The sequence below is a fragment of the Acomys minous genome, assembly GCF_964271855.1.
Source record: "Acomys minous genome assembly, chromosome: 9".
Taxonomy (NCBI): Eukaryota; Metazoa; Chordata; class Mammalia; order Rodentia; family Muridae; genus Acomys; species Acomys minous.
In genome coordinates this window covers 97,503,521-97,520,743 of record NC_140490.1, presented here as the reverse complement: position 1 = coordinate 97,520,743, position 17,223 = coordinate 97,503,521, and the positions used below count along the sequence as shown (strand labels likewise).

Below are 17,223 nucleotides of genomic sequence, written 5' to 3'. Positions count from 1 at the left end.
AGGAACTCTACTTTCTGGTTTGCTCCCTGTGACTTCCTTAGTTTGTTTTCTTTTTCTTTTTCTTTTTTTTTTTTTTTTTCTGAGACAGGGTCTCTCTGTGTTAACCTTGGCTGTCCTGGACTCGCTTTATAGACCAGGCTGGCCTCGAACTCACAGTGATCTGCCTGCCTCTGCCTCCCAAGTTCTGGGACTAAAGGCATGCACTTAGTTTGTTTTCTTACATAACCAAGGACTTGCCCAGGGGGTGCCACTGCCCACACTGGGCTGGCCCTCCTACAGCAATCATTAATCGAGAAAATGCCACAATATTATGGAGGCCTTTTCCTAATTTCCCAGCTATGTCTAGGTCTGTGCCAAGTTGACAGAGCTCAACCAGGACAAGTGCTCAGTAGACAGAACAGCATCACCCACTTTCTCACTGCCGTCCCCACTGCAGGCCATACTGTACTTCAGAGAGGATTTCACTTATCAGGTGACAATTCCTAAGAAACAACTGAATGCTGACAAAGGCCGTGGCTGGAGCGAGATTGTACCTCACCCCCATCCCCTCTGAGGTCAAGCATTGGGCCAGCTCTGTGACCCGGATGCCAAGAAGAGTTTCTCTCCATAGCTGGACTCCTACTTAGAGGCCAGCACAACCCTCTTGCGCCCTTCCAGCTTTTTCTTTGAGGAGAGCTGCTGGCTGAGCGAACCCGTGGGTGGGTGTCTTTTGTTTCCTCCCAGGGAGCCTCACCGACTTTCTCAGCTAACAAGAGAAAACAGTACATAGAGACATAGCAGGAAGTCATCCTATTGACACTTTCCATTGTAGAGACTACGGCTGGCTCGAATGTGTGTGCATGTGAGTGTGTGTGTGCATGTGCATGTGTGCATGTGTGTGTGTGTATGTATGTGTGTGCATGTGAGTGTGTGTGTATGTGCATGTGTGCATGTGAGTGTGTATGTGCATGTGTGCATGTGCATGTATATGTGTGCATGTGTGTATATGTGTGTGTGCATGTGTGTGTGTGTGTGTGTGAGAGAGAGAGAGAGAGAGAGAGAGAGAGAGAGAGAGAGAGAGAGAGAGAGAGGAGGGCAGGAAGGGAGAGAGAGAGAGAGATTTATTATGTTTCTAGCTTTGGGATCTGACTTCAATGCACAAGGGAAGAGTGAAGATGGAAGAGAAGTCAAGACACCGTGGAGAGGGGACAGCTTTGGGGGGCCGCATCATTGCTGTGATGTGGACAGTTAAAGATTCAGAGAAGGGTCCAGGGCTCTGACTGTTCCTTCAGCTGAAGGAAGCCCCTGAGTGGCCGTGTGACCAAGGTGCAATGTTGCTCAGCTTTCTCTGATCTCCGTTGCTTATTTTGAAGCAGAGCAGGCGTGGGAGGGATGTCCGATTCCCAGTGCTCGCTCCAGGAGAGTAGCCGCCACCAAAACAGCTGTTAACATGGCGGAAGCTTGTTCCTGTTAACTACTTGAGTCAAGTTAAAGGCCTGGCAGGGATGCATTCTGGCTGCTTAGCAGGGAGAGAGATTTCAGAGGTAGCCACCAACAGATGGTAGCAGATGTCGTGAAACTCAGAGCGGAAGCCGCCAGGGACTCCACCATCTCAGAGCTAAGCAGAAAGCGCCAAGAACTGCTCAGCTCAGCCAACCGCCAATTTTATACCCCAAGAAGCCCCCAGAAGCCAGGGAGGGCACCGAAGTTTCCTTAATTGATGGCTTTTGTTTTCTTTGTCTGCACATCTGTCTGTCACACCACAGGGCTGCTCAATGATCTAGCGTGTCAGCTGTGTGAAGTTGTAAGCATGTAATTGACACGGACGGTGCTGGCTGCCCTAGGCCTGTGGTTTATAGTGATTCCCTCTGTGGTTTGCAGGGACCAGGAAGCTGACCTCTCCGTTTCCTTCTCACAGGGTCGTGTAGTGGGACTCCATAGAGGCTCCACCACCACCCACTGCTTCGTGTCTTAGGACTCTATTGCTGTGAAGAGACAGTGTGACCACTGCAAACTCTTATCAAGGAGGACATTTAGCTGGGGCTGGCTTACAGTTGCAGAGGCTTAGTCTATTATCATTGCCGCCGCCCCTGCCCCCCCCCCCCCCCCCCCCCCCCGCCGTGACACACTTTCTCCAACATGGCCACACCTCCTTCAATAAGGCCACACTTCCTAATAGTGCCACTCCCTATGAGCCTAGGGGGGTATTTTCATTCAAACCTCCACACTTAGCGACTGGGAACTCGAGTTTCGTCTCCCATTGAAGTGGGAAAAACAGCCTTGTTTTATTGAGCATCGGGATGACCACAGTTGACATTGCATGGAAAACCCTTGTGCAGTGCACTGAAGGTAGGAAGTATTTTTATTTTTTATTTTTATGCTGGTAGGAAGTATTTAAACAGTGTTAGGTGGCATCCACACACCAGCTTTTGGAACTGTGTGTTATGAATCCATCTTAGTTAGGATTCCCATTGCTGTGAAGAGATACCATGAGCGTGGCAACTTCCATAAAGAAAAATATTTAACTGGAGAAGGCTTATTAATATCATGGTGGGAAGCATGGCGGCATGCAGGCAGCCTGGTGCTGGAGAAGGAGCTGAGAGGTCTACATCTGGATCTGTAGGAACAGGGAGAGAGAGAGAGAGAGAGAGAGAGAGAGAGAGAGAGAGAGAGAGAGAGAGAGAGAGAGAGAGACTGAGTCTGGCTTGAGCATTTGAAACCTCAAAGCGCATCCCCAGTGACACACTTCTTCTAATAAGGCCACACCTCCTAATACTGCCACTCCCTGGTGACCAAGCACTTTAGTCTATGAACCCATGGGGGTTATTTCTATTCAGTGAGCATCAAAGACCCTGCTGGGGTCATGTGACTGGATGTAGGGGTTCATAAAACCTGGTAACTGAAAATTTCTGTTTCTGACTGTTCAACCTGCCCTCCCCCGCCCCCCCCAAAAAAAGGCACCTGTAATGAACCTGAGGTGTCTCTGGCTGTGTTCTCTGTTGTCACATCTCAGGGTTTCACTGTGGCCTTCGTTATGCGCACTGAACACTTCCATTCTGCGCTGTGCCTTCCACTGCCTGAAACACCTCTGTTGAGACTCAAGGCCTCTTTTGTGTGCTGTTCAAGTGCAGTGTGTGCAGCGCGCACACAAGGTTTTCTTCTATGACAGAATCACGGTGGTTCCCAGCGTGGAAAACAAACCCTGCTTTTTCCCTACCGCCATCCCTCAACCTAGATCAAATTAGCCTGTCTTCAGCTTGTGTTGTGAAAGAGTGTTTGGTTTTAAAAAATTGTGTTTGGAGTTGCCGATTATAGCCTCATAAAACATCATTAGATGAATTTTGGCTTGAGATGAGGACAGAGTTTCCAACATTCTCTGAAGTGGCCTTAAATATGACTCTACCGTGTTGTACCAGCACTGGTGATCACGGAATCAAAATATCGATCAACTCTGAAAAACACTCAACGTGCTCTACATCATGCCATATCAAGTCCTCACTCGGCCAAGATTTAATCTTTATGTAAAAATAAGCACATGCCTCTCATTAGCATGCAAATTTGCTTTAGTCTTTAGTAAGTGGTAAAATTAAATGTATATAAAAATTGTTATAAAATAATTTTTTTATTTATTTTTTGGTTGGGGAGATGGCGCAGTGGGCAAAGTACTTGCTGCCCAAGCACGAGGACGTGAGATTGGATTCCCAGTACTCATGTAAAAGTAGGGTGTGGCAATGGTCATCTGTAATCCCAGAGTGGGGGTTGGGTAGGGATGCAGCGGCAGAGACAGATGGATCGCTGGTGAGCTCCGCATTCAGGGGGAGATCCTGGTTCAAAAGACTAGCACGAAGAGCAATTGCAGAAGATGCCCAATGCCAGTCTCTGGCCTCTGCATGACCATGCACCCTTAGCACACAGGCGCATAGAACACACACACACATACACACACACACACAGTGGCATGCAAGCAGGAATGCACGCACGCATGCTCGCACGCACGCACGTGTGCACACACACATGTACAGAGAGTATAACAAAAAAAATTATGGTTTATTGTCAGTAAATGTTGGATTGGTATACATATATACTTGAGGGTCACATAACAATATTCCCAACAAAAAGGAATTGCTCGTGGAAAAAGTAAGAACCTCTGATCTATATATACCATATCTATTTGGTATTGCCATGGTCCCTGTGCATCCCACAATCGTCTACCTGCATTACAGTGACATGTAAGGTAACAGTACGGGGAGAGGTGTTGCTGACATTCTGCCATCTGTGATTGTAGACACAGGGACGCTAGTATAGAATGCTACTTTGTCAAATCGTAACCGCGGACACTCTTAGGTGTTCAAGACAGTGTTTCTTTTACACCTGGAGTGCGTGTGAGTGTGAGATGGTTGGCTTTAATGGTCAACTTGACTCGACCCATAATCCCTTGAGAAGATAGTCTCAATGAGGGCTTGTCTATGCTGGGCTGGCTTGTGGGCGTGGCTGTAGAGGAGTCTAAAGTTAGCTGACTCAGCTCACTGTGGTATCTCCGTTCCTGAGGTGGGGGGGAGGGGAGAAGGGGGGGCCGGGGGTGGGGGGTAGGGGGGTGGGGGAGGGCAGGGGCGGTGTGTGTGTGTTCAGAACTGGCTAAGAGCCAAGAATCTGAGCTGAGCACAAGCAAGGCCACCCATGAGGATGCACGAGTCACGGCCCTTGTTCTTGACTGTGGCTGGGACGTGACTAGTTGAAGTTCCTGCCTCGACACCCTACAGTGATGGGGTGCAACCTGGAATTGTAGGCTAAAACGAACCCCTTTCTTCCCAACATCCCTTTTTGTTGCAGCCGCAGACATGAAACCCGGACATGTTAAAACCAGAAAATAGTGCTTTATTCTTTAGCACGTTCATTATTAGCTAGAAATCAATGACTAAACCTTTTTTTTCTCATCTGTTTTTCTCCCCATAGGAGATATACACTGTGTTGGGTTACACACACTCACAGCCATCCATCTTTATTGCGTTCTCTATTTCCTATATTTATATCTTTGGACATCAAATGACAACAGTGCCAAAATAATGGTTGTGCCTCTATGATTTCTAGGGACAATGCAGTCCAGGATGAAGAATGGATTCACCTCTCAGACCTTTAGAATCACCTAAGCATTTTAGTGATTTTGTGTGTTACAGGATTCAGGACCGGGGACCAATGGAGAAAATTGCCTGGAAAACAGAGGTAAATGGGCAGGATGATGGAAAAGCAATGGCAGCATCTTAAATCCCTCCTTAACAGGTCATGACCTTGGAAGAAGCTCATTTGTCTAATCTCCAGTCATGCACAGGAGAAGGGTAATGAAACCACATCACCAGCCCAGCAGAGTTCCCACACTGTCAAAGCGGTGCCTTGCAAACACTAAAGCCCCTGAGACAAAAAGCCCTCAGACTGGACTGCTCAAGGTAGAGGAATCCCCTATGGCCTTCTGATGGTGTGCACACCTCAACTGGCGTCACCCACATCACTCCTGTCCTCCTCTTTACAGTTCCTACTGCCTCGGCTTCCCCAGCCATCACTTCCTCTCTCCACAACACTAAGATATATTTCCTAGTATTTCAAGTACTGACTGAATAAACCACCCCCTCCTCCAGGGTTCAACAAACTGGCCACACATTATACGTCACCAACTCTCTACAGAAGACATGAAAACTAGTTGCAAGGCTGACTACAGGGGCAGACGAACGGATAGGACACAGGATGTTTTAAGGAAGGAAACCGTTCTGTATGGTGCTACAACAATGAAAACATGTCCTTGCCTATTTGTCTAAAGCCACAGAATGAAGCCGAGACCATCCCTAACATGAATGAAGACTGTGTGATAGTGATGTAACAATGTTGGTCCGTCAGCTATAGCAAAGGTACCACTCGGGGGCTGGAGAGATGCTTCAGGACTTTAGAGCACTGGTGTTACTCTTGCAGAAGACCTGGATTTGATTTCCAGTACCCACATGGTAGCTTACAACCATTTGTAACTCTAGTTCTAGGGAACCAGACACTCTTTTTTTTTTTTATCTCCGTGTGCACTAGACACACATGTGGCATATGTACATATGCAGTCAAAACACTCTTATATCTTGAAAATAAAAGGTACCGCTTTGTGGGGGATGTTGGTAATGGGAGTGAGGGTGTGCATGTAGAGGCAGGATATTCTAGAGAAATCTTTACACATTTTTTTTGGTTTTGCACACACACGTGTACATGCACACTCATGCACACGAGCACACACACATACAACACAATATTATAGAGATGGGCTCTGACAGGTGTGAAAATTTAAGAAATCTAGTTCTTTTATTTAACACCAAAGCAAACATTGAGTGTTTTAAAAAATAATGGCACCTGCTTTGAATTCATTGGTGACACCGCCATGGGGAAGATCTACAGAAAAATCACAATTTTTAGGCAGATACAAAACTATGTAGCGTCTCACAAGATGGGAATTCTGCAACAGAGGTTATAGCTGAGTGGCTGCTGCTGCCCCAGAGCATCCTAAACACAGAGCACGATTAGTTGAAATGTTTCTTTTAGGATAAACACAGTACACATGCTTTAAGTACATGAGAGCTGCAACATGTAAACCACCCTCAAACACCCAAGGAGTTACATCATTTCTGGCATCTTTAGGTAGAAAACTTATTTTGGCTTTATTTCTAATGACTTTACCCAGTTTCCATTAATAACACATTTTTTTTTTAAAAAAAGCTCTTGAAGCCGGGCGTGGTGGCGCACGCCTTTAATCCCAGCACTCGGGAGGCAGAGGCAGGTGGATCGCTGTGAGTTCGAGGCCAGCCTGGTCTACAAAGTGAGTGCAGGATGGCCAAGGCTACACAGAGAAACCTTGTCTCGAAAAAAACAAAAAAAAACAAAAAACAACAACAAAAAAACCAAAAAAAAAAAAAAAAAAAAAAAGCTCTTGATCTATTTTTGATACAAACAGGCCAATCTAATTGTTTTCTGTGGTTGGTCTTTTTAGATCCCTTAAAAGTTACCTACTTTGAACTATCTCTCCAAATAAGCCAGTATTCATACATCGGCACTCCCCACCCCAGCCCCAAGGTCAGAATTAAGAAAACATGTGAAATAGGTTGTTTAATCACATGTGTTTTTATCAGTAAGTATATGTGTTTTTTCAAACCCAGACAATTGGATCTGGATTCAACACCAACCGCAACAAAACCACTATACATTCCCATTCAACACAAAAATAATTTGGTGCTTAAAAAAAAAACCACCCAAAAGAACCAAAGTAATTAGTTGCTTTGGGGGGAAACTACCCCTCTCACCCCATTCCACCCTGTAATTAAGCCTGCTATGTTAGAGACGCGCGCGGCAGGGCGGTCAGAACACACAGAGGGCAATACTTATAAAAACAAAAGTGACAGAATTGATATGAATGAACGCCAACTGACAAGACGCGAACCCCTGAAAACGACTACGCCCCAAGCCTGGAACTTGAGATGGGGCATCCTGTGTTTACAGGCCAAGATCAGCGAGAACACTTCCGGTCACCACTTTGCTGCGGGTAGCTGCTTACTTTTTTTTTTTTAGGGGTGGGGTTTTTGTTCCAACTTAATTATAGATAAAATATGAGCTTAAATTTTTTCAAAGACCACAGAAAGAATATTTTTAATATTTACTATTCTTAATCTTTTTTTTTTTTAAATTCTGCTCTGTCCTCAATATTCACTACCCCGGGGATCATGATAATGTCATGGATGACCCAGAGTCCGTCCAGCATCTAGAACTCCTCGCTGTGTTCCTAAGTGAGCAGGGACTTGCCTACTCCGTCCACTACTGGTTTTCACGAGGAGCCCATGAGATGTTCACTCCCAACGTAAAGTGCGAAGCAAGACGGGCTGATTCGACTGTGACTCGTTTCCAATTCCAGGGTCCGTCCAGGTATCTCTCGTTATATATTTATACAATTCATTCCTTCAGTGTGTAAGTTATATGTTGGGGAGAGGGAGGGAGGGGGTTATAGCCCTTAAGAGGATAATGAACCGTGGAACCAAAGTCTCCTTGAACGATACAACCTTATTTAAAAAAATAAAAGGCTTCAGAAGCTTCCCAAGCATGCCACGCGGGCTGCGTATGCCCAGGCAAAGGAGGTGGTTTGACAGCTAACGGGAATGGGAGTTCTTTAGACGGGGTTTAAAATGACTCAGTTCCCTCTCCCTTTGCGCCCCTACCCCATTAGTTCGGAGTGGTGCCTGTCTCTAACAGTTTCTGAACAAAGCTCTGTCTGACGGACGTGGAGTGTGCTGTTTTGGACTCTCTTCCCTACTTTGTGGTCAGGGAGAAGGAACGCAGGGTCACGGGTCTGAAAAGGGTCAACCAAGAGCAGTTTTGCTAGGCCGTGCAGGGGAGTTGGAGTATGCGCAGGCGCAAGGACAGACACGCCTCTTCCTGGGTTCCCCAGAGCCCTGACTGAGCCTCCTAGGCTGCATCCACACTCACTCTGGAAACTGCTAGCAGCATTCACGGGCGTCCCAGGCCCTGGCATGTTCTAAGTGCCACCTGGAAATGTTCACAAATAAGAACGGGACACCAGCCGGGCCCGGCTTGCTCCAAGGGGTAGGCAGACGGAGTCTGATGCCTACCGTAAAGGGGGTGGGCATTAAAATACAAGATTAAGGGCGCTCCCCATTTGGATTAGAAACCATCTGTCTCCTGTGTGGAGACAAAGCCATGGATAGGAGTGGGGCTGGCAACCCCCATGACCTCGGAGCTTGAATGTATCTACAAACTTCAGCGCTGGTCTCATTTTATTTTTGCTGCCCTTCAGAGCCCTAAGCGGACCCTCCTGATCTCATCTGGGCGAAGGGCTCCCACTAACCTAGTCACCATGTGCTTAGACCAAGAGTTCACATCCCTCTTAGGCCTCCAGTGTCTAGTCTTGACACACATACGCTTTATGAAGTTTGATTTTGTTGTCTTTGAGGGGGAAAAAAAGCCCGCCGTCACGAGCGTCATTTGTTTCCATTTCCTGAACAAGCTTTTCAATTTGATCTCCGCAGACCTGTGAGTACAGTGAATCAAATAAAGTGCGTCCCGCCCTTTAAGGGGATTTATCACAGTTAACAACTGCCGGAGCACAAGGCTCCCCCAGGGTACTCGCAGGACCCCACGTTCCCAAAGCTACGGTTTGACGAAAGCACTACCGCGTGCTCCGAGGGCAGGGCAGCGCTAACCAGGCAAGAGGAAACCATGTGTGGAGCCCCAGGCGCAAGAGAGGAGGAAAGCCCGCCTGTAAATCCTAGTGACTATTGTGTAAAGCACAGTGTTGTTACCAGTTAGGCAGACTTCTGCTAGGTGAGCAGGTATGAGATGTCCACGTTACAAGGATGGACACGATTGACCAACATGGACTCCAGTACATACTAGGACACAGCGCCGCCTGTGGACAAGTGGGACAGACTGCAGAGGCCCAGACTGAGCTTCCACAGATTCTCCCAGGAGCTCAACACTGCTGGTTACCTGGGTTGGCTCGCTTCCCTGGATCCTGTCACATCCCTGCTGTTCGTGGGACGCAGAACACAGCTGTTAGCAACCCCCGAAGCTCAATGTGACAGAGATTCATGGGAAGTAGAGGGAGGCCCCGCCCCTTCCGTCTGCAGCACTCTTTATGCCAAGTGTTTAATGGACGGGGCTTTACCATGCCGAGCTCTCGCCAGGCGGGCTGGAGACCTGCTCTGATTAAGGCAGTGAGCAATGTGGGGAGACCTCTGGGGGCAGTTTCTTGGGAACTACGTACGGGGGACCTTGTCGGCAACTGCTACTGGGTTAAGAGACTCAAATTATTTACACCACACAGCCTCCAGTCCTCGCCGCCATCTTTGGCACAGCCGTCCACTCAAGACATTTGGTAGTATGCAGAGTTCTCTTCAAAATAAAAACTTGAGAGAATGAGAAGGCAGGAACTGGTGGCTCATCTTGGGATTATTATCCTTTCTATGGCACACAGGATATGGTCCCAGTTTTTACAAAATATCGCGATAAGAGTCACGGCAAAGAAGGTGCCAAGGATGTGAAAGCGACTCTTCATCATCGGAGAGACAAACTTGGCCAGGGTGGACACGCACACCAGGATGACCGTCATGAAGGCCAGAACCACGTTGATGCACTTTCCCAGAAGCACCTTGGCGTTCACGGAGTCTGTCTGGAGGGTCTGCTGCTCCTGCTGGTGCAGCTCCAGCTTAGAGATGCGCGTCTGGCACGACTCCAAGGCTTCCTGCGGGCAAGAGAAGAGCAGGGATCAACCGCCCGCTGGAACCACGGGCCTTGTGGGGACACGTGCCCAGATGTGCCCCAAGCCCCAGCTGCGAAGTTTCAAAATTCCCAAAGTGATGGTGAGGGACAAAGGTATAAAACAGGAACCCCAAGACTCCCTTTACCTCATCTGTCACGTGCACACACACGTACGCTACCGTTAAAACACTGTAAGCGAGGCGTTATGGGGACCTATTTTGTTTATTTGTGTATTGTTTGATGGTAGCAAGGTCTCTTGTCAAGCAGTCCAATCCAGCCTTCCTCATCCTCCTGCCTCAACCTTCCCAAGTGCTAGAATTTGTGATAAGGGTCACACAGCAGCATCACACCTGAGCATATGTACTTTTTTAAAAAAATATTTTTTTATTTATTCATATTACATCTTAATTGTTATCCCATCCCTTGTATCCTCCCATTCCTCCCTCCCTCCCATTTTCCCTTTACTCTCCTCCCCTATGACTGTGACTGAGGGGGACCTCTTCCCCCTGGATATGCTCATAGGGTATCAAGTCTCTTCTTGGTAGGCTGATATCCTTCCTCTGAGCGCCACCAGGTCTCCCCCTCCAGGGGACGTGGTCAAATATGGGGCACTAGAGTTCGTGTGAAAGTCAGTCCCCACTCTCCACTCAACTGTGGAGAATGTCCTGTCCATTGGCTAGATCTGGGGTAGGGGTTCAAAGTTTACTGCATGTATTGTCCTTGGTTGGTGCCATAGTTGGTACTTTTTTTTTTTTAAACTGCAATTATAATTGAGATAAAGTGACACGGGATACTGGCATCTGTTGGCACAGTCAGGAACAGGACCGAGACGGGCTGTGGCCACATTCTGTCTATCCTCGTTTGTGGTTGCCTGAGTGTGGGTCTGTGTAATGACAACGTAAGGAGGACAGAGGTGGGAGGTGCTAAGGGAAAAGACTGGCTCAACGGCTGGGCAGGCTGCTTTGCTTCCCGCCTGCCTTCTGACTGCAAGCCGCCTTAAGTCACCAGCACAGGCTGTCTCTCCTCATGCAGTACATACTGCCAGAAACACTTAAGTGCCTTCTGATCTTGACCTGTGGATCTGCTACTTATCTCTGAGGCGTGAGGAAAGCCCTCCCTGACCCAGCACATCTCTAGCCTTCCTGCACAGCTGAGAGGCACGTAAGTCACACGCAGACAGGGACTAGGCCCACCTTGCCCTCACTGTCCACTCCAGAACAGAGCAGTGCTGCATGCAGCAGGTGCCACATACTGGCCGAAGAGCCTGGGTGCCAGTCACAGGAAGCTGGTTTGCAGAGCAGAGTCCACACCTCCTGGGAGGTGGCGCGGCATGCCTGCTTCTCCACCAGTCTGTTGTTACGATCATTTGCCAATGTGCTTGGGCATCTGTGCGCGGTCACCTTTCTGGGCTTTAAGCAAGTATAATGGCTCCAACATTGATTTGCTTTTCTCCTGCTGAATATACTCTCTAGGCCAAAGAACAGGGCTCTCTGTTGCTATAGCAACTTCCATTATCCTAGGCTATGGACCAAAGGATAAAACTTTTTCAGATCTTCACGTTTAAGCGGCACTGGCTGCCAGCACTAACAGGCATGTATGGAAGGGCGGGCTTGCTTTCAGCTGTGTGGCCCAGGATTTCCCCCACCCCCCACTTTAGGCATAGCATAAAAAGGGTCAAAGGATCGTTGTTTTTTAGCGCTTTGACCCAGGTTAGGATAGAGAAGTCCACATGTCCTCAGGCTAATCTTAGGATTCACCTTAGAAGTGCTAAAGAACCACTAAAAGAAAAACCTGGGAAAATATGGCAGTGAGTCACAAGGCGGTTTGGTCTAGTGTTTTAACTTGCTTGGGCCGAAGACAGTGGGCTGGATTCTCTTCCATAGTTTAAAGAGGAGATTCAGAATTTTACTGGGGGTGAGGGCCAATCACTTCACAGCAAAAATTGCGTGCGCCTGTGGGCCCTTGCTACAGGCACCAGCCCAGCCTACCCCTGTCGGAAGCCCATTTACAAAAGCCAAAGGACACAGGCAACACAGAAGAAATCAGGGAGGTCGAAGGCTAAAAGGCTTGAGGAATGTCACTACTCAACAGTAAGATAAAAGGAACAGCAGCATTAACTTCTTGCCTGTTTATTCTGTGTCTGGAGAAGACCCCAGCACAATCAATATCTGATTCCATTTGATCTTCTTGCCTTTTTGAAGCTGAGGAAGAGAGGTGCTACCGTACTGACTCGGCCACGTTCACACAGAGAGCAAGGAGTAGAGCCAGCTTTGAGCCTCCGTGACCCTTGTCACTTATGGAGGTGTTCTTTTTAGTTCTCACTAGAGACGAAGCTGGAAAACGCTCAAATGAGCTCTTCAGAAGGTAAAGTTCCCTCTGTGGGGCCCCTCCCTCGATCTGACCTCCTCTCTCCCAGGATTCGTTTCTTTAAAAAACAAAACATAACAAAAACTGAAAACAATGTTAATCCAAGACTATCTCCTAAATCAGGAAAAGGCACATTTCGACACCACCCTGCGATATCCCAGACCTGTTTTAAAACAGGAAGGACCAAGGGGCCGGTGGGATAGCTTAGTGGGTAGTGCAGCTTGCTGCCAAGTCTGACAAAGTGAATTTGATTCCTGGGACCCACAAGGTAGGAAGAGGGAACAGACTCCTACACCAATCATGTGTACTGTGGCACACATACAGGCATGCATGCATGTATGCACACGACTAAATGTAATAAAAAAATGCTTTAAATAGAATGACTTAACAGATGATAGTCCTATTCCCCAGGCCAGTCAGTGGGAACCCTGAGGCTCCTCACTCAGAGAAGAGCCTGTAGTCTCCCAGTATCCTCTGTTCTCTGGGGACAACGTTTCCTGTCAGCTCTGAAGCCCTGCTTCCCAGAACCATCTGAGCAGACCTCAGGGATCAGCCTCCAGCAGGGCAGAATAAAATGTGTGCAGCCAAACTGCAGTGCATACACCAGGGAGAAGCTGCCATCTTCTATGCTTCAGCCCTCTCCGTGGAAAGCGGGCTTCAGAGCGTGGATGGCCACCCTTAAGTTCAAGAAAATACCTGCCGACTACACAGAAAACATGGAAAGGTGAGGCCGAGGTTTTCTCTTTTGGGTTGTTGTTATGGTTTCAGTAAAAGGATGGCCGAGAAACTGAGGGCTGTGACACAGCAGCCTGGGGACTGAAGGAGGCTCTGCACACGCAGCCTTTGTTTAGGACATACATTTTATGGGGATCCGCTCACCCCTTCCTGCCAACCTTCCAGACCCTGCCTAGCCCTTCCAGTCCAGCCCTTCGTCATTCCTAAAGGACAATTTACAAGGCCTGGTTCAGGCCCTTTCGCCTCTTTGTGCCTCGGTCTCCGGATCTGAGAGATGGGGCCAACAACAGGAGCGACCTCAGAGGGTTACCGAGTAAACAGAAGCACAGAGCTTTGCTAGGCACTGTCCATCAAAATGCTTGAAGGTCTTTCAAACATCAAAGCGGCTGCTTTACAGATGAGCAGACTCAAGGCTTGCTCAGAGCCAAACAGTTGTTAAATAATAGACCTGGGGCTCAAATGCAAAGCTTACCACAGGGGAGGGGGTGGGGAGAGAGAGAGAGGAGAGAGAGAGAGAGAGGGAGAGAGAGAGAGACAGAGAGAGAGAGACAGAGAGAGAGAAAGAGAGAGAGAGAGAGAGAGAGAGAGAGACACAGAGACAGAGAGAGACAGAGACAGAGACAGAGACAGAGACAGAGACAGAGACAGAGACAGAGACAGAGAGGAGGGCTGCAAGAAGCGCACTTGGAGGAGCTGGTCAGAAGAGGAAGAGAAAGCTGCTGCTGCATTTGCTGTTGACAGCTGAATATCCTGAAGATGGAAACCAGACTCGCCCCCAAAGAACCTGACGGCCCTAAACAGCAGGAAGTAGCCAAGGAGAGCTACGACCCTTCTCCCTACTAACCTTCTTTCTCTCCTACCTGATGTTGGGGTGTCAGAAGGAATTGGGGTGGAGAAGGGAGAAAGATACAAAAATTAAATAAATAAATAAAAATAGAATTTAAAAGTACGCCTATAGGAATATGTAGGGCTCTGCTAGTTAAGGTTGAAGTCTGTCTTCTCTGGATAGCCAGTTCCGAGCTCTCTTTCTTAGCGGGGGGGGCCCTCACCCCACCTGATCTGGCATATCCAGATTTTGAAAGGGGTGTCACATAGTCCTAAAAGACAATACAGGCCCGACCTTCCCTGATAACAAGCACGGGGAATTCCAAGAAACACCCGAGCAGTGCTGAGATCTTAGCCTCCAACAAATGGCCTTTAATTATGCCTCAGCACCATCCCCATCACACATAGGCTAGTTCAGCACTGTTTTCCTTCCTGTGATAAAGGCCCCGTGTTACTGAGGCTCTGTGTCACTGTATGTAGATGAAGTGGCCTGGCACTTTTAGCCCTAGGGAGTCAGACACAGTCACCCTCACTGCCCAGGGTTTATACATCCCTAATTTACAAGTAAAGTTGGCCTAACTTCTTACTCTACCATGACCACCTGAGACTCCATTTACTCCAGGGGAAACCGATGCTGGACGCCCAGTCATCAAGCAGCAATGGCAGAACTGCCTTTGCAGTCACTGGGGCCTGCCCAACCACTGCCGGTGGCTTGGTGCTGACCCTTGGGGAAACACTCTCTGGGCTGTGTCTCCTGTCCGCCAGAGGGTTTCGGGTGTCCATCCCCTTCCCCTGCGGCAGAAGAATCAAAGAGCTAACGGTGACACCAGGTATGGAAACTCAATTCCTACCTCCCTCGGAGAGGCTGAGAACCCAGCTCTGTGCCCAAGCCAAAAGCCTACCCTGAAAGTGCTCTAGCCGCCCCTGAGAGAGCAATGGGCTCTGATCTCAAGATCCACCCATTCCTGTCCAAAAGCAAGCAGCGGCTGGACCAACCTGCAGAGACCCAGTCCGGTGCCGCCGGATGCGGGACCACAGGAATACAGAGTGAAGTTTCCAACTAACACTGGCAACACAAGCCAAGGGGGCCCAGGAGTGGATTGGAAATGTCTGTGTAGAGAGAACATCTTGCCCCCACATGCATGAGGTCTTAGGGAACTGCACTGAGCATTGATGAATGAAAGCCTGGGAAAACCCTACACCAGGGTCTGGCCAGGAAGGGAGCCATACCTGGATGTCCCTTGAGCGCTCATAGGCCTGGTAGGCTACCTTCTCCTCGGCGCTGGCCAGCTCCTGCTTCAGGTTGGCTGTTTCGTGCTGGTGCAGTTCTGTCAGGTCATGAAGCTGGTCTTCAAGTCGCTCATACCTTAACAAAGACAGGAGCCCAGACTGAGCACGTGGCACAGGTGTCCCATTGGCATGTTCTAGAAGGATGTCCTTTTGTTTTAGGGCCTTGGCTGGTTTCCTCGCCTGGATGGCTGTTCTTCTGAAAGAGTAGGTCTATTTGTAGGGATCAAGAGTTTGGTAACCCCTGAATCCCAACTCATGATGGGGCCTGTCTCTGCGGCCTTTTAGCTGTATGTCCTCATCTCCGAGGCTTTACCAAGATCAACCCTTTTTCTTTCCCTAACACATGCTAGACCAGCAGCTGGCCTGGCCGCCATGATGACAGACAGACTCTGTCAGCTAGGAGGCAGCTGTGCAGCAAGGACAAACCATGACTGGCCACATCTGCAGTGGCTTTTCCCTTTTCTGCCCAATAGTAATTGGGGGTTCATGGCTGCCCAGCCCACAAGGACAAGAATGACTTTTAAAAATATATATATTATATTAATTTATTCATAAGAATGACTTTTTTTATGATTAGCTTCCTGCAGTCAATCCCACCGTCTCACAGCAAACACCTCAGCAAGCTTTCCAGCTCTTAGACTCTTAAGTGCTAATTAAAAAGTTAACCCCAGGGTTGGAGAGATGGTGCAGTTGTTAAGAACACTGGCTGCTCTTCCAGAGGACCTGGGCACAAACCCTAGCACCCACATGGTGGCTCACAATTGTCTGTAACTCCAGTTCTGGGATCCGATGCCCTCTTCTGGCCTCATGGGTACCGAAAGCACATGGTACATAGACATACATTCAGGCAAAATATTCATACAAATAAATAACTCTTTACAAAAAAACTTTATCATTAAGCTCATCACAAATTATAGACGGCTTATGGGACAGCATTACCAAAAACCCAAAAGTGAGAGAGAAACAGCTGCTGTCCCATTCCCCAGACAGGGAAGAGGGTTTGCGTCTGTCTTGAAACCCTGTCCTGAGTGCTTTTTAAAGAAGCTGCAGTATCTGAGGAGGATGCCTTAGCCTAGAATGACTGGCCCATGCCAGTTATAGATATTTATGTAGGTCATCAGATAGGATCTTTAAAAAAAAAAAGGAGGTGAAAAGGCTTAATTCAGATTTAACGGTTATCTTCGGATTTGCCTTCCTGGGTGCCAAATGTCATCTTTGTTCTAAGTAAGCCTTTAAGGGCTCTATGGTAATGCATCTAGTGGCTATATCGTGGCGATCACAATCAGAAAGCAGGACACAAGCGAGCAGAGGCAGTCCAAAGCTCACACAAGGGAGTACTTGTGATTTGGGATAAGACATGATTCCTAAACATACTGTGTCTCAAAGTATCTGGATGAAATTGAGGTCAACATAGTCTTGCAAAAGCATGCCTTGGAAAACAGTTCTTGCGCTATGAGCACACTGAAGTCAAAGATGCGCATGTCAAGTTAAGCGATAGTTGCAGGGCTGGTGACGCATCTCAGTGGTGCAACATATGCATGCATGCATATGCATGTAGCTCTGGGATGCAGCCCATGCTTAGATGCATGTAGCCCTGGGTTCAAATCATGGCATCACAAAGAAGGTTCACAAAAGTGAGGAGCCACATTCTAGATTATGACATAAAACTATACAGCAAGTGTAAAGCAATGTGTAAGTTAAAGTGACAACTTAAACGTTATAGTGTGTAATAGACGTCTA

General features: G+C 48.0%; 1 protein-coding gene across 9 annotated transcripts in view; it reads right to left on the bottom strand.

Moving 5' to 3' along the window:
- Positions 1-6,284: 6,284 nt before the first annotated feature.
- The window catches only part of TMCC3 (transmembrane and coiled-coil domain family 3), a 275,602-nt gene continuing 264,663 nt past the window's right edge, over positions 6,285-17,223 (bottom strand). For 7 of the 9 annotated variants that reach the window (XM_084794410.1, XM_084794411.1, XM_084794409.1 and 4 more), the window contains 3 exons: positions 15,424-15,679; positions 8,536-10,249; positions 6,285-8,476 (listed from right to left, as the gene is read on the bottom strand). In XM_084794410.1, the coding sequence (XP_084650536.1) occupies positions 9,947-10,249; positions 15,424-15,679 (559 nt within the window). In that variant the 3' untranslated portion in view covers positions 6,285-8,476; positions 8,536-9,946. Of the gene's footprint in view, positions 8,477-8,535; positions 10,250-10,289; positions 12,692-15,423; positions 15,680-17,223 lie in introns of those variants that run through there. The other 2 variants (XM_084794416.1, XM_084794417.1) reach the window with 2 other exon arrangements.